This window comes from Uranotaenia lowii, chromosome 1 (genome assembly GCF_029784155.1).
Source record: "Uranotaenia lowii strain MFRU-FL chromosome 1, ASM2978415v1, whole genome shotgun sequence".
In the NCBI taxonomy this organism is placed as follows: Eukaryota; Metazoa; Arthropoda; class Insecta; order Diptera; family Culicidae; genus Uranotaenia; species Uranotaenia lowii.
This window is the reverse complement of record NC_073691.1, coordinates 24,600,353-24,622,010: the sequence shown is the minus strand read 5'-3', so window position 1 is coordinate 24,622,010 and position 21,658 is coordinate 24,600,353. Positions and strand designations below refer to the sequence as shown.

Sequence of the window (21,658 nt, the reverse complement as noted above, 5' to 3'; positions counted from 1 at the left end):
CCTTTGGAGATCAGGAGAACATCGTCGGCGTATAGCAGAGTTTCTACGTTACTTGGTATAACATCAAACAAAGGTTGCATGGCTACTAAGAAAAGCGTTACGGACAAAGTAGATCCCTGAGGAACTCCGTTTTCAGCAGATCGTAGAGTAGATAACGATCCGTTTGCAGATACCTTAAACGTTCTGTGCTCGAGGTAGCTGCATAACATATTCAGCATACGGCCTCTTATTTTCCATCCTCTCAATGTGCGCAGAATATGAGTCCTGTTGGTGGTATCGAACGCCTTCGAAATGTCCAGAGATACCAACTCTATGTGCTCCGAATCGTTGATGTTTGTAAGGGTTTCTAGCTGGGCAAAATAAGTATCCACTCCATGACCAGCACGGAAAGCGTGTTGACGGTGATCTAATCTACCGGTGGCTTCGAGCTCGGTAACTAGACGGCGATTTATCAAACGTTCGAATACTTTACCCATGCAGCTAAGGAGAGTTATGGGCCTGTATCCATCTGGTTGACTTCGATTTCCATCTGGTTTGGGGATAGGGATTACAATACCGTGTCTCCAGGATGGTGGAAATAGTCCCGATGCCCAAATACGGTTGTAGAGATCCAAGAGAGCACGCTTGGAAGATGCAGGAAGTTTTTGTAGCAAAGGGTAACCGATATTGTCATGGCCAGTAGAATTACCTCCGCGTCGTTCAAGTGCCCATTCCAATTCAAGCAGCGAAAAAGCTGAATTGTATTTTTCATCGAGGTACGGTCGGTCGGTTGTGAATGCAGATCTGGTTGAGTTTTGAAGCCGTTTTGGGTAGTTGGAATCCGAAAAGCGTTTTTCGTACTCATCTGCCAGTACATTGCAGACTGTAGACCCGTCGCTAGTAGCTCCAGTTGGTAGATGAAAGATGATGTTGTTAGAGTGACGTTTACCTCGTAAGCGATTTATACGGTTCCATATTACTGCGGATGGACTGTCAGGGTTTATTGTATCTATAAATTCCTCCCATGATTTTTGCTTTGCTTCACGTATAATTTTCCGGCAAATTGATCTTGCCTCGTGGAATTGAGCTAGTGCACGTGGTTTCCTCAAATCGTTTTCTCCAAGTCGTCGAAGTGATCGAAGCGCTTTTCGTCGTTCTTTTATAGCAGCTTTAACCTCAGGGTTCCACCAAGCAACCGTTTTTTAGCAGGCTTATTACTTGTTCTGGGAATTGTTTTTTCTGCCGCTTCGATAAGTCGTTCTGTGAATTCTTCCACTGTTAGCGGTTCTTCCGGAATAATATTTTCGTTTACTAGTTCCACGTAGTCCTCCCAATTTGCTTGATTATATTGCCATTTTCGATGTCATTGCTGTCATAACACCGTACCAAAATTGGGAAATGATCGCTGTCAGAGGTGTCCGCTAGGATGTTCCACGTGAACCTTTGTAATAGTGATGGAGAGCAGATGGAGAGGTCCATAGCCTGCGTATTGCCTGATGCAGAGTCGATTCGTGTATGTGAACCATCATTCATAGTAACTAATTGGTTTTTTTCCAAAATTTCAAGCAACTGGTTACCTCTATTCGCTGCTATCGTAGATCTGCTTAAAATACGGCTCCCCCATGAAGCATGGTGAGCGTTGAAGTCCCCCAGAATCATGAGTGGTTTCGGAAGTGTGTCGAGCAAATCCTCTAGTTTGTCTAAGACGTCGATTTCGCTCGGTGGTAAGTAGATGGAAACGAGCGTCATTTCGACAGGTGAAAATATGCGGATTGCTACTGCTTGTATGTCCGAATTTACCGGTAGCCGTTGGAAAGGTGTTCCGGTTTTAATAGCCAGGGCCGCACCTTGTCTGCTGTGAGCAGAACACGTTCCGAGCATAAGATGGTAGTTGAGCCCAAGGTAATTAGCATCCATATTGTGCGATCCAGCGTTCGTTTCCTGTAGACATATTGCAGTTGGTTGAAATTTTGAAGTCAGGAGCTGCAAATCGTTGCGGTGCGTTCTTAAACCTCGTATATTCCATTGTAGTGCGAAGGTAGGGCTGCTATAGTGTTCCGAATCCTCTGAATCTATGGATAGATGGTCGACTGAATTGGACGAATGACAGAGAGATGAATGTATACTTGCCAAGGGAGGCATTTCCCCCGTGTCAGCTGTCACCGGTAGTTGTTCTGTTGATGGTGGTGTGTTGGCGGTTGAGGCTGACACGGGGAGATGCTTATTTGCTGGATTCCTGCCTGAAACCGATGTTGTGTGATGATTGTTGTCAAATTGACGGTGTGTGTTGATTGTGGGTGTACTGGGACTCTGGATGGTCGATGTTAGGTATGTGCTTTGTGGGTCTAGATGATCGTAGTTGATTGCTGTCTCTGTGGGAAAGAACTCGGCAGGGTTTGTTGTTGGGGAATAAATTTCGTGGGTACTTGCCGTTGAGGGCAGGTTCCCCGTGTCAGCTGTTGCAGTGTCTGATTCGTGATGTGACAAGATTGCGTTTACTGCTGAGGCTGACACGGGGGAGTGCCTGATTGCTGGATTCCGGCTCGGAGTCTGGTGAGTAGTTTGACTTGAATCTGGTTCGTTGAAAATTCGTGTACCAATTTCGTTGCTGGGGTCGTTTTGCGTTATAGTAAAGGTGGCCAGGTCTGCGGTGAATGTAGTGTGATCAGTCATCGTTGTCGTTGTCATCGGATGTATGTCCTTCGGAACTCAGCATGATGTCGTATTCAATTGGTTGTTCAGCGTGGGGTTTTTTCGATGTTTTATCGTATTCGGCTTGAGGAAGCGTTTGCGAGCTCCGTTTCCTGCTCATGCTACGAGTAGAATATCGTTGCGAGTTTGAGGTGGTCTGATTCTGTGGGATTTTGTGAATGATTGCCGAAGTTCTTTTTCCTGAATCTATTCTAGATACACGGGTTTTTGAAGCTGTTTCCATATTGTCATCAGTTGGTCTAATGCTCGTTTGGCTACTGCCAGATGGTTCTTGGTTAACTTTGAGGGCTGCCTGGTGGAGAACTTGTAAAGCCTCGAGTTGAGATTTGAGTAGCGCAAAGTCTTTCAGTTGATCTCTGAGCTTCTCGACTTCTTTTTGGAGCAGCTTAATTTCTCGGTCCTTGTCGGAATGTTCGTTCAAACGACTCTGAACTTTGCTTGAGTATGAACTTTGAGAGCTTGTTCGTTCAACTTCGTCTCGGGCTTCTCGATACGTAACACCTTTGTCAACTTTAATACGAACCACTGCTTCCTCCTTTCGGAAGACCGGACAGCTTTTGCTGATCGGTGAGTGAGCGCCTTTACAATGGTAGCAGTACTCTGGGTTCGGACAATCCTGATCCTTGTCGAGCTCGTGTTTTTGTGAGCATCTGAAACACACCGCTTCGCTCGTACAATGCTTACGGGCGTGGCCGTAGGCAGCGCAGCTGCGGCACTGTAGTACGGACGGATAATACGCACGAACACTGATCCGTAGCATCCCAAAGAGAATATGGGTTGGCCTTTTGGTCCCTTTAAAAGTTAGTATCAGGAGAGGTGTGTTTTTGATCAGACCGGTTTGTTTATCTTTGTTAGTGATCCGTTTGACAGCAGTAACTCCTTCTCGGCTAAGTTCCTTCAAAAGATCCTCTTCACTGTATTCTTTGGTGTCAGGTTCGTAGACCACGCCTTGCGTGAAACTGTAATTTGGGTGATCTATCACTTCTACGCGGGTTCGATCTTCATCCACAAGGTGAGTCATCTTGCATAGTTTTGAATATATTTCCGGTGATCGTGTTCTCAAAACGTATCTACTTCCTTTCGCTTCAAGTAAGTAGTTAAGTAAGTTAATAAGTAAGTAAAAAGTAAATAAGTACGTAAATAAATCAGAAAGTAAGTGAGTAAGTAAGCAAGTAAGTGTGTGAGTAAGCGAGCGAGTGAGTTAGTAAGTAAGAAAGTCAAGTTAGTAAGTAAGTATGTGTTTCAGTGTCTAAAATTGTGAGATTACCGTTTGGTTCGATTTTTTTTTTGCCCAAAACCTTTCAGCGCAGAATGGCTTATGAACAGTTAAAATATTCCTATCTAGCCTTGAGCGACCTTCACCTGGGCACCTACATCCTGGCGGAATCATGCTAGATAATGAATAAGCATTGAATAAGGACGATAATAACAGCAACTGTCAATTCAAAAGTGCTTACCGTTTGCTTTTAATATAAGTCCAAACAGTTTCCAGTATGTAACGACTAATGCAATGACTGAATAGAAACTTTGTTGGTAACTGATTCTCGCACATAGTACCTTCAATAAAATTTGTGAAAATTGTTGTCACAGATCAGTGAAAGCAGTTCAAAAGAATAATAAAGTTACAAAACGAAATAATATTTCATCAGGCACTCGTTCCCCTTTGAAATTTTTAAAATCTATTCTGTCTGAATCTATACCAATATTCGTATCATTTTAATCTTAACCTAAATACCTACTTTAAAAAATTCTAACATGGAAGGTTCGGAAAGCTTAGAAAAAAATATATCAACCAAGGCCGTCTACAATTACGATAGAACTAGTTTATTTTCTACCGAGCACTTCTGACCGCGCACTATCCGATCGTAATACGATTTCCGTTATATGTAGATAAACAATTCAAATAAAAAAAATTAACTTCCTACAACACAATACAAACACTATCCAGAGAAGGAGAAAATAAATCTGACATCCTGTCCTTTTCCAAAAAGGGGAAGGACTCGGCTAAAATCGAAACCACCGAACCAGCTGTTCAAGACTTACCGAATCCGCCCATCAGGTTCTGCAGCCCGCCGGCACCCTGCTGCAGCTGCCGCATCATGTTCTGCAGCCCACTCATGCCGCCCATCTGCTGGAACATCCGGGGGTCGATCATCTTGGCCATCTGCTGATTGAGCTTAGCCATCTGCGTGGGGTTAACGTTTTTCGCCATATCGCCACTCTTGAACAGACCCTTGATGCCGCCCATTTTCTTAATGACTGCAGCAAACTTGGTGTACTGCGAGATCAGATCCCGCACGTCCCGCTCCGTTACACCCGACCCTGACGCCACGCGGATCACCCGGGTTGGCTGTTTACTGAACAGCTTCGCCCCGTCCTTGTTGTCTAGCTCCCCATCGGACATCGAATCCATCATGGTCATGAGGCGCTTGATGCGGGCCATCGATTCCTGCTCCCCACCCTTGGTCATGAAGTCCTGCGAGAAGCCTGGGATCATGCCCTGCATGGAGAATTTTTCATTAGTAAAATGTCAGATATGAACATGTGCTAAGCGTTTACCATAATTTGCGAGAACGGTCCCATCTTCATGATGTTCTGGAACTGCTCGTACATGTCCCGTATCGTGAACTGTCCGTGTTTGATTTTGTCAATCAACTCTTCGTTGTCGTCCAGATTCAGCTCGTTAACTTTGTCAATCAGCCCCTCGATGTCACCCATTCCAAGCAGCTTGCTGATGAAGGGTTTCGTCTTGAACGGTTCCAAATCGTCAATGTGCTCTCCGGTTCCGATGAAGATGATCGGCGAGTTGGTTGCCGCCACACTGAAAAATGAGAAATTCAGTCATTTACTATTTGTGTCCTTTTTACAAAAATATTCCTGAAGACTTACGCCGACAGCGCACCACCTCCCTTGGCGTGTCCATCCAGCTTGGTAATGATCACGGACCCGATGTCTACCTTCTCCTTGAAGGCCTTAGCTTGAGCCTCGCAAGCCTGTCCAATCGTAGCGTCCATCACGAAGATAATATTATCCGGCTTGATAGCCGTCGCAACGGCCAACATCTCCTCGAACAGCGATTCCTCCTGCTTGTGCCGACCACTGGTATCGACAATGATAAACTCGAAGCCCTCCTTCTTAAACATCTCCACACCATCTTGGGCAATCACAACCGGATCGACTTCGGTGTAGCTACCGTAAAAGGGAATACGAGCTTTGGTGGCGTTCTGCTTGATCTGATCGTAAGCACCGGCACGGAAAGTATCCGCACACACCAGACACGACTTCCAGTTCTTCTTCTGGTAGTGGTAGGCCAGCTTGGTGCAGGTGGTCGTTTTACCGGAACCCTGGAAGAAGTAAAAAGTTCAGTGACGACAACATACTGGGATGAGAAGTGCAATTTTGAGATGCATCTTTTAAATTGAAATTCAAAGTTAGATTAAATCAGAATTTCCACATTTTTATTTCCTGATTTCTGCAGTTTTTCAGATTTTTATACTTTTGTCTACAAAATAATTTACCTTTGATTAAAACACTAAATGATTTTGGCTCATTTTTTTTTTACTGTGAATTTTGTTTTCAAATTTGGAATAGAGTTTTGTATCCACTATCCTTGTTTTTTTTGGTTTCTGACAGCACAGAATTGTTCATCTAATTCTGTGCTCCATTCTGTGCACAATGGAAATGGCGATACAAAAATTTATAAAAATAACAAAAATACGAAAGTTGTTTGTAAGTTCGTTTGTTTTATGTATTTTATAGAGACAGAAAATTAACAATTTATTCGCCTTTTATATTACGAAACTTGTCAAATAACACAAATAAATGACAAAAATGACTGAACAAAGCCACTTTTAAAAATTACCAGAATGACGAAAATAAAAAGAATGTAAAATTGACAAATAAGAAAAAAAACACGAAAATAAGGAAAACAGACAAAATTTAGTTTGTTGGATTAATTGCGAGTTAACATTTTAATTTTGAGGTTTGATTTCTTATTCTGAATTCTAAATTTGAAGTTCAATCTCTAATCAAAATGCAGCACAATTATCTTATAACAGACAAGGAAATTTCAATTTTAAAAGCCACGCACCTGCAACCCGACAAACATGATAATATTGGGACGGCCCTTGACTGGCTGATAGGGCTTAACACCCGGATCGACCAGCTTGACCAGTTCCTTAAAGACGGCCGACTGTATCATCCGCCGTTTGTTCAGACCTCCGGCCATTTCGTCGAAATCGATAACCGATTTCACATTCTCCCGCAGCTTCTTCACCAGTCGGATGTTCACATCGGCCTCCAGCAGGGCCATGCAGATCTCCTTGAGCATAGCATCGAGAACCTAAAATGGTACAATCAAACGAACCAGTTCAATCCGAATAACATCGGAATTCATCATTTTGTAAGCTTTCAATTATACCTCTTCATTGATGATCGTAGCCTTGCTCAGCGAATGCAAAGCATTCGTGATTTTTCGCCCGAGATCCGCTAACACCATTTTGATGGATTTTGTCGCTTTAAATCAATACAGAAAATTACAAAATATTTTTTACTTCTCGTTCGAGCTCAGTGTGTTGGTTCCCTCAAACTGGTTCCAAAATTGACATCTCCTTTTTTCCTTCTCGAGTTTTGATCTTTGCAACGCTGTTCTGCTAAAAAATTTACACTAAATCGGTTCCTTATAAATTTCCGCAACTTTCTCACCAGTAGCTGTGCAATTTAATTACTATTGAAACAATTTATCCCTCGTTTTTCCAGAAAAATTCCTGCGACGAAGCAAGAAGTCCGTGCGTGAACAGTAAAATGCGAACAACACAACAGATAGCTGTCAGATCGGGGGTGCGAGTTTTTTTTCTTTTGTATTTTTCTGTGACTTGGCAAAGGCATGGGTGTACATTGCCCAAAAAGCTGAAATGAGCAACCGTTTCGTTCAAGGGCGTCGGTTTTGAAATTTGCATTCCAAACGTTTGCTCGAAATTTGACAAAAATGCCCAAAATGGCAAAAATGCCCAAAATAGCAAAAATGACGAAAATACCAAACATGGCAAAAATGATGAAAATAACAAAAAATGACAAAAATGACAAAAATGACAAAAATGACAAAAATGACAAAAATGACAAAAATGACAAAAATGACAAAAATGACAAAAATGACAAAAATGACAAAAATGACAAAAATGACAAAAATGATAAAAATGACAAAAATGACAAAAATGATAAAAATGACAAAAATGACAAAAATGACAAAAATGACAAAAATGACAAAAATGACAAAAATGACAAAAATGACAAAAATGACAAAAATGACAAAAATGACAAAAATGACAAAAATGACAAAAATGACAAAAATGACAAAAATGACAAAAATTACAAAAATTACAAAAATTACAAAAATGACAAAAATGACAAATATGACAAAAATGACAAAAATGACAAAAATGACAAAAATGACAAAAATGACAAAAATGACAAAAATGACAAAAATAACAAAAATGACAAAATTGACAAAAATGACAAAAATGAAAAAAATGACAAAAATGACAAAAATAACAAAAATGACAAAAATGACAAAAATGACAAATATGACAAAAATGACAAAAATGACGAAAATGACAAAAATGACAAAAATGACAAAAATGACAAAAATGACAAAAATGACAAAAATGACAAAAATGACAAAAATGACAAAAATGACAAAAATGACAAAAATGACAAAAATGACAAAAATGACAAAAATGACAAAAATGACAAAAATGACAAAAATGACAAAAATGACAAAAATGACAAAAATGACAAAAATGACAAAAATGACAAAAATGACAAAAATGACAAAAATGACAAAAATGACAAAAATGACAAAAATGACAAAAATGACAAAAATGACAAAAATGACAAAAATGACAAAAATGACAAAAATGACAAAAATGACAAAAATGACAAAAATGACAAAAATGACAAAAATGACAAAAATGACAAAAATGACAAAAATGACAAAAATGACAAAAATGACAAAAATGACAAAAATGACAAAAATGACAAAAATGACAAAAATGACAAAAATGACAAAAATTACAAAAATTACAAAAATGACAAAAATTACAAAAATGACAAAAATGACAAAATGACAAAAATGACAAAAATGACAAAAATGACAAAAATGACAAAAATGACAAAAATGACAAAAATGACAAAAATGACAAAAATGACAAAAATGACAAAAATGACAAAAATGACAAAAATGACAAAAATGACAAAAATGACAAAAATGACAAAAATGACAAAAATGACAAAAATGACAAAAATGACAAAAATGAAAAAAAAAATAACAAAAACGACAAAAATGAAAAAAAATGACAAAAATGACAAAAATGACAAAAATGACAAAAATGACAAAAATGACAAAAATGACAAAAATGACAAAAATGACAAAAATGACAAAAATGACAAAAATGACAAAAATGACAAAAATGACAAAAATGACAAAAATGACAAAAATGACAAAAATGACAAAAATGACAAAAATGACAAAAATGACAAAAATGACAAAAATGACAAAAATGACAAAAATGACAAAAATGACAAAAATGACAAAAATGACAAAAATGACAAAAATGACAAAAATGACAAAAATGACAAAAATGACAAAAATGACAAAAATGACAAAAATGACAAAAATGACAAAAATGACAAAAATGACAAAAATGACAAAAATGACAAAAATGACAAAAATGACAAAAATGACAAAAATGACAAAAATGACAAAAATGACAAAAATGACAAAAATGACAAAAATGACAAAAATGACAAAAATGACAAAAATGACAAAAATGACAAAAATGACAAAAATGACAAAAATGACAAAAATGACAAAAATGACAAAAATGAAAAAAAAATGACAAAAATGACAAAAATGACAAAAATGACAAAAATGAAAAAAATGACAAAAATGACAAAAATGACAAAAATGACAAAAAGACAAAAATGACAAAAATGACAAAAATGACAAAAATGACAAAAATGACAAAAATGACAAAAATGACAAAAATGACAAAAATGACAAAAATGACAAAAATGACAAAAATGACAAAAATGACAAAAATGACAAAAATGACAAAAATGACAAAAATGACAAAAATGACAAAAATGACAAAAATGACAAAAATGACAAAAATGACAAAAATGACAAAAATGACAAAAATGACAAAAATGACAAAAATGACAAAAATGACAAAAATGACAAAAATGACAAAAATGATACAAAATTACAAAATTGACAAAAATGACAAAAATGACAAAAATGAAAAAAATGACAAAAATGACAAAAATAACAAAAATGACAAAAATGACAAAAATGACAAATATGACAAAAATGACGAAAATGACAAATATGACAAAAATGATAAAAATGACAAATTGTCATATAAGACAAAAGTGACAAAAATGATAAAAAGGCAAAAATGACAAAAATGACAAAAATGACAAAAATGACAAAAATGACAAAAATGACAAAAATGACAAAAATGACAAAAATGACAAAAATGACAAAAATGACAAAAATGACAAAAATGACAAAAATGACAAAAATGACAAAAATGACAAAAATGACAAAAATGACAAAAATGACAAAAATGACAAAAATGACAAAAATGACAAAAATGACAAAAATGACAAAAATGACAAAAATGACAAAAATGACAAAAATGACAAAAATGACAAAAATGACAAAAATGACAAAAATGACAAAAATGACAAAAATGACAAAAATGACAAAAATGACAAAAATGACAAAAATGACAAAAATGACAAAAATGACAAAAATGACAAAAATGACAAAAATGACAAAAATGACAAAAATGACAAAAATGACAAAAATGACAAAAATGACAAAAATGACAAAAATGACAAAAATGACAAAATTGACAAAAATGACAAAAATGACAAAAATGACAAAAATGACAAAAATTACAAAAATTACAAAAATTACAAAAATGACAAAAATGATAAAAATGATAAAAATGACAAAAATGACAAATAATAAATAATAAATTCTGTAGAGCGCATATCACCCGTGTTAACCGGGACATCGGTCCATGGATTCAAACGTAAGTACATTACAACTTGAGAAGAAATAGACAAGTTTAAGACCCATAAAATGAAGTTTCAGATAAAATTTAGCAATATGCAAAACGACGTTGGCGCCAAGCATGTTATGCCAAAGGTCGTAAGTGCATGTTTACTCAAAAACACAATTTTATGGTTGAATTTATTACTCCAGGCTCTTTCTTATCTATCTTCGCATCCCGTACCAAATTTTCAGACAATTCTGAGCAGCATTTTAAATACTAGAATTAAAAATAAGTTACAAAACTTTAACTGCGATTTTCTCAAAACACGTGAGGTGGCTCATACGACCTAATCAAAAAAAACTCTAGAATTATTGAAATGAAAATATGTTTAGTGATCCCTTTCAATGACGATTCTAGCGGTGTTCACCATCCACAAATTCTTTTTTACATTTTTTGCACATATTTCTTGTAGAAAATTTGTAACCTTTTGATAAGCATTTTACTAAGATACCTTCAGGTATTATAATACATGTTAGAAATTATCCGAAATAAATTTGAAATTTAAATTTAACTTTATTTTATTAAGCTTTTGCATCTTTTTCTAAAGTTGGTCCCGGATATCGAAGCGTTTTCCCACAAACGCTTCCCTTTTCGATACGTTTCGTTCAGTTCTGCGAAAACGGTTCCCGCGCGCGCTGAAAGCAACGCTTAACACGCACACATCCAACTGCGAAACTGAACGAATAAAACGTGTTTTCATGCTGCATCTCTTTCTAGCCCTCGTGTGCGGGTACCGGTTTGCAAACAAAAAACCAACGACTGAACCGCCAAGCGTTCGTTTCATTCAACAAAAATCGCTCCAGTTGATCAGTTGTCTGTCTGTTCCGGCATCTGCTTGCTGAAGTGTGCGGATTCCTTTTTCTCAAAGCGTGCGGAAGTTTGCTCCTGGTTCTCGCAGTTAAAGTTATAACCGGTGTAGTTAAGTTTTAAGTTTGTTAAGTTTAACAGTTCCTCGCGGAAGTAAAATCACAAATATATCAAAATGTTTTGGGGTAAGTTTCAAATGAGAATGTCTGTCCCGTCCGAAACAAGATGGCCTTTTCTCACATGTCGAAACATGTTTCTTTTTGCATGTGGTTTTATTTTTAACTGGTAATTTTTGTGTTTCCGGTACCACGCAGGACTGATTCTGAAGACCAACAAAAAGTACACCCAAACGGTGGAAAAGGCATACCATCTGTCCCAGGCCGCGCTGGATCTTTCCAAGAGTGGCAACGAAGATGTGCAGGTTATGTTGACATCGGAAGGCAATACCTACCTGCTGTGCACGCTCCGGAAATCTTTGCCGCAGATCGCGCTGGATCTGAACTTCGACAAGGGAGATCAGATCTGCCTCAGCACCAAGGGCGAGGGAATCGTACATCTGACCGGGTATCTGGTGCCGGATGAGGCTGACATCTTCGGCGATGATGACGACGATGAGGAGGAGGAAGATGAGGAGCTGGAGGTGTCACCACAGAAAGGTGCTAAGGGTAAGTCGGGGCACAGCATGGGGTTGTTGAGATTGGATGAGGGATGAAGTCAAAAATGTTTCGGTTGCAAATTCAAATAGGGTAAGAACACTTTATATTGAACACCATCTTTGGGATTCAATGCATTTGTGGCCAATAAATAATAACGAAAGGTTTTTTGGGAAATTTTTTGATATAGTGTATTTGTTTATGCCGAGTGTTGCACTAGTGTTGCACTGGTGCACCACTAGGTGCTGTCAAACTGTTTGTTTATTCGGACGGTGTTGCACTGGTTTTGACCTGTCGGAGTTATGCTTACGGACGGTGGCCCACCGATAATTTTGCCAGTGTTGCGAGAGAGCGTGTGAATGAGGGAGGTAGCAATACACTGGCGACGATTTGTGTTTGTTTTTATCGGGTACGGTGGAACACTCCACGAGTGGAGAAAACAAATACAGTAATAGTGTAGCTTAAGCATGTTTCTCAGCTTCGAATCGATATATTTTTTCGCGGAAATATGTTTTGACTATCATTTAAGCCTTTTTACTCAAAATTACTTTTGTCCCAACGATTGAACACAATGTTTCAAATATTGAACAGGCAATGTTCTAATTATTGAACAATTTAATAATTATTCCGGCCATATAAACACTTAAAAAATATATCATTTGCAAGTGCATAACCCGACTTTAAAGTTCTTTGTAACTAACAAATTACTCCAATTTAAAAATAAAAAACAAAGTTTACAAAAAATCACACCAATACACACATGTGCACTGACATCGTCTGAACTCGTCGAGCTGATTCGATAGGTACCTATAAAGGTATATCTAAGACCCATAATTAATGATCTACCAAATCGACCGATAACTATACCTTTCTGAAAGAAAGGCAAAGAACATTTAGTTCTAAAATTCAAGGTAAAAACGAAAAATCCATGTTTCATTGAATTCAAAATTTAGAAGAGTAACGTAGTAAATTCAAAACTGAAATTTGTGCTGTAAAATCGAAGTTTGATTTGGTTATTCTCGTTATTGATTTTAGAATCAGTACTCTATCAATATGCGAGAATTTATTTAATTTAAAAATCGCTTCTCACATTGCTACAAATAACTTAGCATCTTTCTAATTAAATTTTATTTATTCATTGAAATTATGGTAATTTAAAAGTTCTATTTAACTGTTGCGCAAGGTCAAGAAAGTTAGCAATCAACAGTATATAAAATCATTTTAGAAAAACAGGAATAGTACAAGGCTCGGTACCATCTGTCAAAATATTTGTACCGTACTAATTTTTTGATACAGAACGTCAGCTTTCCTTCTGATTCTAGTGGCAGTTTGGTTTCAGAATATCAGTTTGATACCAAAATGTTCGTTTTTAAACAATCCTCTTTTTTATACCTTTGGTTGAATCAACCTTCATTTTCCGAAACTTCCAGGCAAACAAGAACGCATCGCCAAAAAGGTGGCAGAAAAGGTGAACGCCAAGGAAGTGCAACTGCAGGCCGATGGGGAGGAAGACGAGATGGATGAGACCTTCGAGCTGCCGAAGGGTGCTGCCAAGAATGGTGCCGGTGAAGATTCCGACGACGATGACGATGAGGATGATGACGACGAGGACGACGAGGAGGATGACTCGGACGATGATGAAGAGATGGCCGAGGGTGGTAAATTAGGTGCTGCCGAGGACAGTGACGATGACGATGACGACGAGGATGATGACGATGATGAGGACGACGATGAGGACGATGAAGATGATGATGAATCGGACGAGGAAGAGCAACCCAAGGCTAAGGTAGCGAAGCTGGAAAAGAAATCATCGAAACAAAACGGTTTGGAAAATGGCAATGCTTCGACCAAGGAAATTAAGAAAGACGAGAAGGGCCAACAGAAAACTCCCGAATCCAAAACCCGAACCCTCCAAGGCGGTCTGGTCGTCGAGGACCTGCGAGTCGGAAATGGTGCTGAAGCTAAGCCCGGTAAGAAGATTGCCGTCTACTACGAAGGCCGGCTAAAGAAGAACAATAAGGTCTTCGATTCGACCAACAAGGGACCCGGCTTCAAGTTCAGCCTGGGACGTGGAGAGGTGATCAAGGGATGGGACGTCGGCGTTGCCGGAATGAAGGTCGGAGGCAAGCGACGACTCACAGTGCCACACCAGCTGGCCTACGGTACCCGGGGTAGCCCTCCAGTGATCCCACCAAACAGCACGCTCGTGTTTGATGTTGAACTGAAAAATGTGTTTTAAGTAACTTTCTCCAACACGACCCCCAATTTCCTAGCACTTAACCTAATGATGGTAAAGCATCCTAGCGTAAGACAGTTAAATGTAAACTATAACAAAACATTGTAACAATTACATACCGCGCCAATCACAAAAGTAACTTTTTTATTATTCGTCACCGTTTGTTCGAACACACACGGCCATATACATCAGTTGTTTTATTAAATCTTAAAAAAAAACAATATTATACCGGATTGATTTTTGAAACGTTTAGCAGATCAATGGACAACCACGGGCAATAAAAATCGAAAGATCCGGATTTCCGTTTTGATTGAGAGTTGTGATAGCAAACCAAGAACTACTCTCGCCTAGTTGTGCTTCTTTTTGTTGTAGAAAAGTTGCATTATCGTTTCTTCCACGCAACAGAGAGGAAGGAGGAGTGATGATTGTTTTTTTTTAATTTGCCGGAACCGAACGTAAGGAGTGAGTCATGCTGAATGAAACGATAAGAGAGAGAAACAAGGGATCCTAATAAAATTCAGTACTTTAAAATTAAATTTTTAGTTGTTTTTAATTTTTCATATCACCGTGTCCCTGTGTTCTGTAACTTTAGACCCCTCGAACTCAGCTATTGGCTGACGAAATTGGCGTTTTCCAATGCGCTGCGTGACTTGAGATGACAAATAATAAACGCTCCAGAATCTTTGAAGTCCATCCGAAGATATTTTTTTCAGCATCTACTCTGTTGTCCGTCTGAGCAATCGAAGTAGCGTAAACGCCTCCCATTTTTTTTGTGTGTATAGTCCCTCATCGGTAGCAAGGTCTAGCCTATGTCTGTGTGGCTTGGCCTTCGAATTGCTTCTCGGGCTTCCAAGGCCGATGGTTCTTCGAGGGAAGGCATCCAACCTTCAAAGACCTACAATGGTTGGCAATCCACTCCGCTTGCAATAGTCTCTTCAGATTATCCCCAGATGCATTTCCTCTGAAATATATAATTATTTATACAATGAAACACAGCCTATCCACTAGACCACATCAGCGCTATAGCGTAAACGCCTCCCATTTTCAAGCAAAAATAAAATTGGAATTAGCATAAAACGTTGAGTGAGACATTTGAAGAAACAAGCTGTAAGACAAAAAGAAAGCATTTGAAAAGTCTCTGGAGCCACAGTTTATAGAGTCCTGATAAAAAATGTCATTATCGAAAATAAGCTTTAAACATTTCATCTAGTCAAAAGGTCATCCGTTCTTCACGAGGCCCCTGGGGTCAAGGGGGTATAAATGCATAAAATTTGAATTTTTCGGTCGAACGTAGTAAAATTTGAAAATAAAATTCTAAAAATCTGAAGAAACATCCAATATCCCTTGAGAAAAAAAAGAAACATCCAATAAAACTTGAAATATCAAGAATCGTTAAGCATCATTAACACTAAAATGAATTTTTTTTCACATCTACCCTTTCGGCTCTGAGAAGCTCATAGAAAATCAAGCAACGACATCAACAGATATTGGGCCAAATTTCTTTTCAGTGAATTTTTTCTAGACCAGGCTGTTATTTGGTAAGTAGTTAATATCTTTCAAGTTCTTTTGTAGATTGTAAAAATGTCGGTTCAATGGACCAAAAAGTTACTGACCTACGAGAACGATATAATTTTTCAATTCAGAATAGTTTTTTTTAAATAAAATTTGGGTAGTTGGCGGATTTTAAATTCACAAGTGTCCTTAACACTAAACATACCGACACTATTCATGACCCCTAACAAATTTTCGTTCAAACTCTTTGGTTCTTAACCGAATTTTACAAAATTTACAGTTATGGAAAGGACTGACGTTATTCAAATATGATTCTCAGACAATATTCAGCTGCAATCATTTATTTTAAAGTTATTCTAAGTCGAACATACATTTTTCAAAATGGCTGTAAATCAGTTATGAGGTGCTTAAAAATATTATTCCACTTCGTGCCTGAGTAAGCTGGAGTTTGAATGCACATATGGTTTTTTTTTTATTCCTTAAGATCATGGCCACAAAGAATGTAAAAAAAGTGGTGTTTAATCGGTACTTTTTAATGAATCAACCTGTGACATTTTAAGCCATAGGCTATAATAAACATCCAATAGACCGATCTAAGCTAAGCGTGCAGCGTGCGGATTAACTCGAAGAACGAGCTCATCGAGTCAGTAATCGAAGGACCTTTAAACGAACCAGGCTAGATTTCACATTGGCGATCCTGCCAGGAGTTAATTGCCCTTTGTGTACGGAGGCAGTGGGACCGGCCGGTTCAAATCTGTCTGTTGACTCTTGGGAAGCATCTGCGGTCGTCAAGAAAATAAGAAAAGCTGGGTTAAGCCCATGGCAACGCACTTCAGCCGAGTTTAAGTTCATGGCAGTGCCGGCATCGAAATCAAGTAAAGCCAGGTTGAGCCCATGGCAACACACTTTAGCCGAGTTAAGCTCATGGCAGTGCCGACGAAGGAAACAAGAAAAGCTGGGTATAGCCCATTGTAATGCATTTAGTTTTAATGTCAGTCTAAAATTAGAAAAAAACATCATCTGAAGAATCAGAACTCAAGTGGAAATCAGAGAGCAGTTATAACTAGCTAAAATAAATAGAAAAAAACAACAACTTTGTTTTGCTAGCTAATTATGAAGAACTCAACATTATTTAAAAAAGGGAAACAAAACTTAGGGAATCTTAAAATAACAACTAACTTAATCATGATTATATTAAATTGTGGCATAGAAAAATGACACAGAAAATCCGGATTATATTCTATAATATACGTAATTTGTGATTTTTTTTTTGTTGAATTTTTAGATTTACGAAACATAGAATTTCTGACGACTATTCTAATGTAGCTGCTTTTCGAACTGTTTATCAATCTGCATTTTCTGATACTATTCTAGCACCTAAATTCGACTTTGTACTGGATTTTAAGTATGTTAATGCAAGGTTTTCGCAATAAAACTACAGTAAGGTTTTTTTTACGCGTTAATATGTACCGCGTGAAAAACCGCATAAAAAAACCGCGTCAATTCCTGAAAACTGTCTAAAAACAACTTGAAGCTGGGACATGGAGGACATGATAATGACATTGAGACCTGAGACTTGAGACATGATACAAGAGATATGGGACCTGAAATTTGAGACATGAGACATAAGACTTGAGACCTGACATGAGACAAGTAACATGAGACATGAGACATGGACATGAGACAGGTCTCAAGTCATATGTCTCTTTGTCTCATGTTCATTTCTCATGTCTCTTATCTCAGGTCTCAGGTCTCAAGTATCAAGTCTCATGTCTTTTGTCTCAGGAGCAAATAGAAAGAAACACGTGGTCTTGTAGGCATTCTGACCCAAATTTGATATGATTGATTTAAGTTAAAAGTTGTATGAAGTTAGCAAAATACAACAAAATATTCATGCGAGTGGAAAAACGATGAGCTGTAGTTTTATCAGATTACCCAGGCCAGTTTACCATAAAACCTTAAAAGTTAATCATGAAAAATAACAGGTTTCACGCTGATTCCATTGATCCTTCTGTTTCTAAGAACTAATGTCGTTTTTGTGAACTTTTCATCTAATAAATGATGAAAAAGCTTGTTTGCTGCAATATAAATGAAGAAAAACATCATTCGAAGCCATAGGCAGAGACCGACAAAAAACACAAAGACAACACAGTACATAACGTGCAACACAAATTCTGGAGTGCTGACACATAAATTTTTGTGTGCGACACTTTGGTTTGGCACAGCACTTCAATTGTGTTGTGTTGCATCAAATCAACACGACACAGTTCCCAGTTGTGTTGTGTCGAGGATAACACAGCACGCAACACAGTGTTGTTACGAGCAAGGCTATTTTTTCACCCGTCGCACTTGACTGGACAGCATTTCTCCGTATTTTCAATGGCGAAGCTCTTCACTCACATTGTGTTGAGCAAAAGCAAAAGAAAAAAATTTATCCAGTTCGGCTGCTAGCAAGTAGGCGACGAATTGAAAAAAAAGCCAGCTGGCTGGAGCAACAATGATAATCGTATTGGGACCGGCACACGAACACACTGTGTCGTCAACTGTGTCGCATACTGTGCTGTGTTGCGGCCGACACGCAACAAAAGTAGATCAACACAGACACAGCACAGCTTCGTTTCGGAAGTGCTGTGTCATCAAATTGTGTTGCACTTACTGTGTTCGTGCTGTTTTCGGTCCCTGGCCATAGGTTAGCGTATTTTTGAGAAAGAATGACATGGGCCATCTTACCATCTTATTATCAAAATAATACAAAAAACTACTAAATTGGAATAAATTGCACGGAAGCTTGTATGCAACAACATTGTGTAATAGATCATTGCACAAAACCTATAAATTAAATAATTTTTTATCGTCAAAAGGTGACAGAAGAAGAAATTGATATTTGTTCCGGCCTTAGCATAGTTTTGAAGAGCTGATTTAAATGTATCGAATGAATGTTTCTGCTTTGCCGAAACGAGAACCATTCGTTTTGAACACAACAAAATATGAAAACGTTACGAGCTTAGTTGTAGGAGGCGTAGAATTAATTATGATCTAAACTCAGTAATCCATGCCTAGTTGTAGGATAGATAAAATAAATCATTCCATTGCCACACGTTAACTTAACCCACGCGTATTTCAATTTTATACTTCAACTCAATAGAAGCGGTGAGCCTATTCAGAAAAAAAATTGAATTTAGCGCGCCAAATCCTTCCAAAATTAGTGTAATCAAAACGTAAATACAACAATTTTTACATGCTAACTCTATGGAGCCACTATTGCCTAATATAAGGTTCGGTTGAAAAAAAAATACTTATTAGAACTTATTTAAATCCAAAACTAAGCAAGGCGTTAGAGCCTAAGGATTATAAGTACATAAACGAAACTTTAAAAAAAAACACGTTTCAAAGTTTCCTTTCTTGTGTTATTTTCTACTCCTAAAATTTAAAGGATGTGAAATTGTCACCAGATAAAAATAACGCTAACGACCGATTAATTTTGCTCTTTTACGCTTTTTGACTCTCAGGGCTCCAATTCTAGTTAAACCAAAGAGAACCGAGGTCTGGCCTCGAACAAAAATGAGCTGAAAACGTGTGAAAGAATTTGAATTCTCTGTGGTTAAACCTAAATCTTTGGGAGGAAGGATTTTTCAATATGTGATTCATCGACATTGGATTAGCGAAACTTTCTTTGGATTAATGCTGATGAACAAAAGAAATGACGGGAGCCAAACGCGACTTCTTTCGTCTAGTGAAGAAGTTGTTTAAAATTTCTTGAAATAAGTTCTAGTTCGGCAGTGTTCATCCAACTATTTGATTATTTAGAGCTAAGCTTCAGGATCAGAGCATTATATTTCTTATTCCCAAGTGAAAATGAAATTCGATCGAATTTACCAAATTCTGGTGTAACAACTTTTGGAAGAACCTTGCATGGTAAAATGTTCTCTGGAGCCACGATTCTCCAATTTTAAGACGCAGGCCATAATTAAGTTTATGTCCAGAAAATTCTTCTCGATGAAGACTACCCCAAGTTAATTTTCAGAGACACCCACGCAATGCCTGTATGACTGATGCCATTCCCCACGCCCGGCTTTACGAATTGAAGTCATTTGCTTCTAGCCTGTTGTCATTGCTTTTCTACTATAAGTTGATTATGTTGTGTTTGAGCTTATGCACGTCACGTCAGACTGACTGCACGCAGGTGGTTCGCAGTGTTTTAATTTGCGGAACTACTACCGCTGTCCGGTGAAAAGGTGGCGGCATCTAAGTGTCCATGACTGATCCGCCCGCTCTGGTGCTGGTGCCGTAACGGACAGGAAATGCCGCACCAGTTACTTTTTACTATAGCATGTCGCGGCTTTCTACTTAGTAGGGAGAACACGAAGAATCGTTGTAAATATTCTTATACCATCCATTCAATTTATACCTTAATGTAAGGAAAAGGGAGGAACAAAACGGAAAGCTTTTCGTACCTACTAACTAGAATACGTAATTCCCGGACCGTGTGGTGCGGTCATCTCATCATGAATGGAAGGAAAAGCGCGGCTCAGCCGAAATTCATCAGACATGTAAACAACCATACATCGATTGGCGAGCAACTACGTATTGTCTTCAATTTTCCTTTTCGACTTTTCCCCGATTCGTCCGGCCGTCCGCGCGTAACGCTTGAGTAGTTATTGGGCCCCATGGCGTGAATCCGGTTCAGTCTGGCAGTGGCATTCGATCGACGCGGAACATTCTAACCGAACTTAGAAACCACCACTAGGAAAAGATTGTAGATTCGAATAATTTTAACGATGGAAAATGAAGATCCGGCACCGAGTAGCAATCAGCCCCTGTACGCCCGGGATGCCGAACAGGCGGACGGATACTTTTCGGAGAAGAAAACCGCCGGGGCCCCCAAGTGCGTGCGGGTGATCGTGGTCTGTATCTACCTGTTTACGGTGTCGTTTGCGGCGTTGCTCCTGTCCGCGTACTATATCTTCTTCTGGCAGCCCACGATCGACGACTACTCGGAGGACGAGAATCCGGAACGGCACACCGGATGCGATAATGATTAGTTTCTGACGGGTCTGACGGCGTTCAAAAGTTTCGAAACCGTTTGCCAGAATTACTTATTTTAGGTGTTAGAAAAACGACAAATGTAATATAGTAGTTTTCGTGTGCGAATTTCTCTCGGTTCAATCACCTTCAGTTGCCTGTGTAAATATCGAGCGATGTATACTTTAGAAAATAAGGTAAGTTGTTAAAGTTGTGTGTAAAAATTTGAAAATGTGAAGAATTTACGGTACAATTTTTAATACATTTTTCAACAGCCTAAGTCTTAATCCAAGATAGAATTTTAACAAAAGTTCTTAGCAAATGAAACTAAGGAAATTTGAAAGAGACTTGAACAGTTGACAAATCTTTTACAACAAAACTGTGTTTATCTAAATCTTAGTTTGTTGAAAACCATCTGAAAAAATTCCTAATTTTTCATCGGTTCATCGGTCGAAGAGGAAATTTTGCAATCTTTCCTTAGTCAGGCGTTTTTTGAGACGCTGCACAATGAAAAAAATCTAATGCCAGAAAAAAATCTAATTTAGATTGAAAATTTTGAATAAAATAGACCTATCTGGTGCGATTTTTTCTGAAAAATCGAATGGAGGCTG

The 21,658-nt window shown here is 38.0% G+C and overlaps 5 protein-coding genes across 6 annotated transcripts in view; 3 read left to right on the top strand and 2 right to left on the bottom strand.

The window, feature by feature from the left end:
* Positions 1 to 21,658, top strand: part of LOC129740062 (high affinity copper uptake protein 1) — a 409,058-nt gene that overhangs the window by 130,911 nt on the left and 256,489 nt on the right. The gene's annotated exons all lie outside the window — the stretch shown is intronic.
* Positions 2,645 to 3,712, bottom strand: LOC129758574 (uncharacterized). The gene has a single exon (XM_055756109.1). The coding sequence runs from the start codon at positions 3,710 to 3,712 to the stop codon at positions 2,645 to 2,647; it is 1,068 nt and encodes a 355-aa protein (XP_055612084.1).
* LOC129740056 (signal recognition particle subunit SRP54) lies at positions 4,495 to 7,509 on the bottom strand. 2 transcript variants are annotated; one of them, XM_055731648.1, is made up of 6 exons: positions 7,396 to 7,486; positions 7,112 to 7,340; positions 6,782 to 7,033; positions 5,581 to 6,035; positions 5,251 to 5,512; positions 4,495 to 5,191 (listed from the first exon to the last, which is right to left on the bottom strand). In XM_055731648.1, the coding sequence occupies exons 2-6, from the start codon at positions 7,187 to 7,189 to the stop codon at positions 4,724 to 4,726; spliced, it is 1,515 nt and encodes a 504-aa protein (XP_055587623.1). In that variant the 5' UTR covers positions 7,190 to 7,340; positions 7,396 to 7,486; the 3' UTR covers positions 4,495 to 4,723. The 2 variants fall into 2 exon arrangements, with proteins under 2 accessions (XP_055587623.1, XP_055587622.1); XM_055731647.1 differs by having other exon boundaries at positions 7,112 to 7,509.
* On the top strand, positions 11,612 to 15,049 carry LOC129740057 (46 kDa FK506-binding nuclear protein). The gene is made up of 3 exons (XM_055731649.1): positions 11,612 to 11,809; positions 11,939 to 12,289; positions 13,708 to 15,049. Exons 1-3 carry the CDS (start codon positions 11,800 to 11,802, stop codon positions 14,514 to 14,516), a joined length of 1,170 nt encoding a protein of 389 aa, XP_055587624.1. The 5' UTR covers positions 11,612 to 11,799; the 3' UTR covers positions 14,517 to 15,049.
* The window catches only part of LOC129740061 (uncharacterized), a 35,418-nt gene continuing 34,863 nt past the window's right edge, over positions 21,104 to 21,658 (top strand). The window contains exon 1 of the mRNA XM_055731654.1: positions 21,104 to 21,244. The gene's annotated coding sequence lies outside the window, so the exon portion shown is untranslated. The remainder of the gene's footprint in view (positions 21,245 to 21,658) is intronic.

What these genes read in the sequence shown, in the direction of transcription:
- LOC129758574 (XM_055756109.1), bottom strand. Translation starts at nt 3,712, where the DNA reads ATGACTCACCTTGTGGATGAAGATCGAACCCGCGTAGAAGTGATAGAT.
- LOC129740057 (XM_055731649.1), top strand. An exon ending in ACCACAGAAAGGTGCTAAGG is followed by an intron (nt 12,290 to 13,707) that starts GTAAGTCGGGGC and finishes CGAAACTTCCAG; the next exon opens with GCAAACAAGAACGCATCGCC.
- LOC129740056 (XM_055731647.1), bottom strand. Translation starts at nt 7,189, where the DNA reads ATGGTGTTAGCGGATCTCGGGCGAAAAATCACGAATGCTTTGCATTCG. An exon ending in CTACGATCATCAATGAAGAG is followed by an intron (nt 7,034 to 7,111) that starts GTATAATTGAAA and finishes GTACCATTTTAG; the next exon opens with GTTCTCGATGCTATGCTCAA. An exon ending in TCATGTTTGTCGGGTTGCAG is followed by an intron (nt 6,036 to 6,781) that starts GTGCGTGGCTTT and finishes TACTTCTTCCAG; the next exon opens with GGTTCCGGTAAAACGACCAC.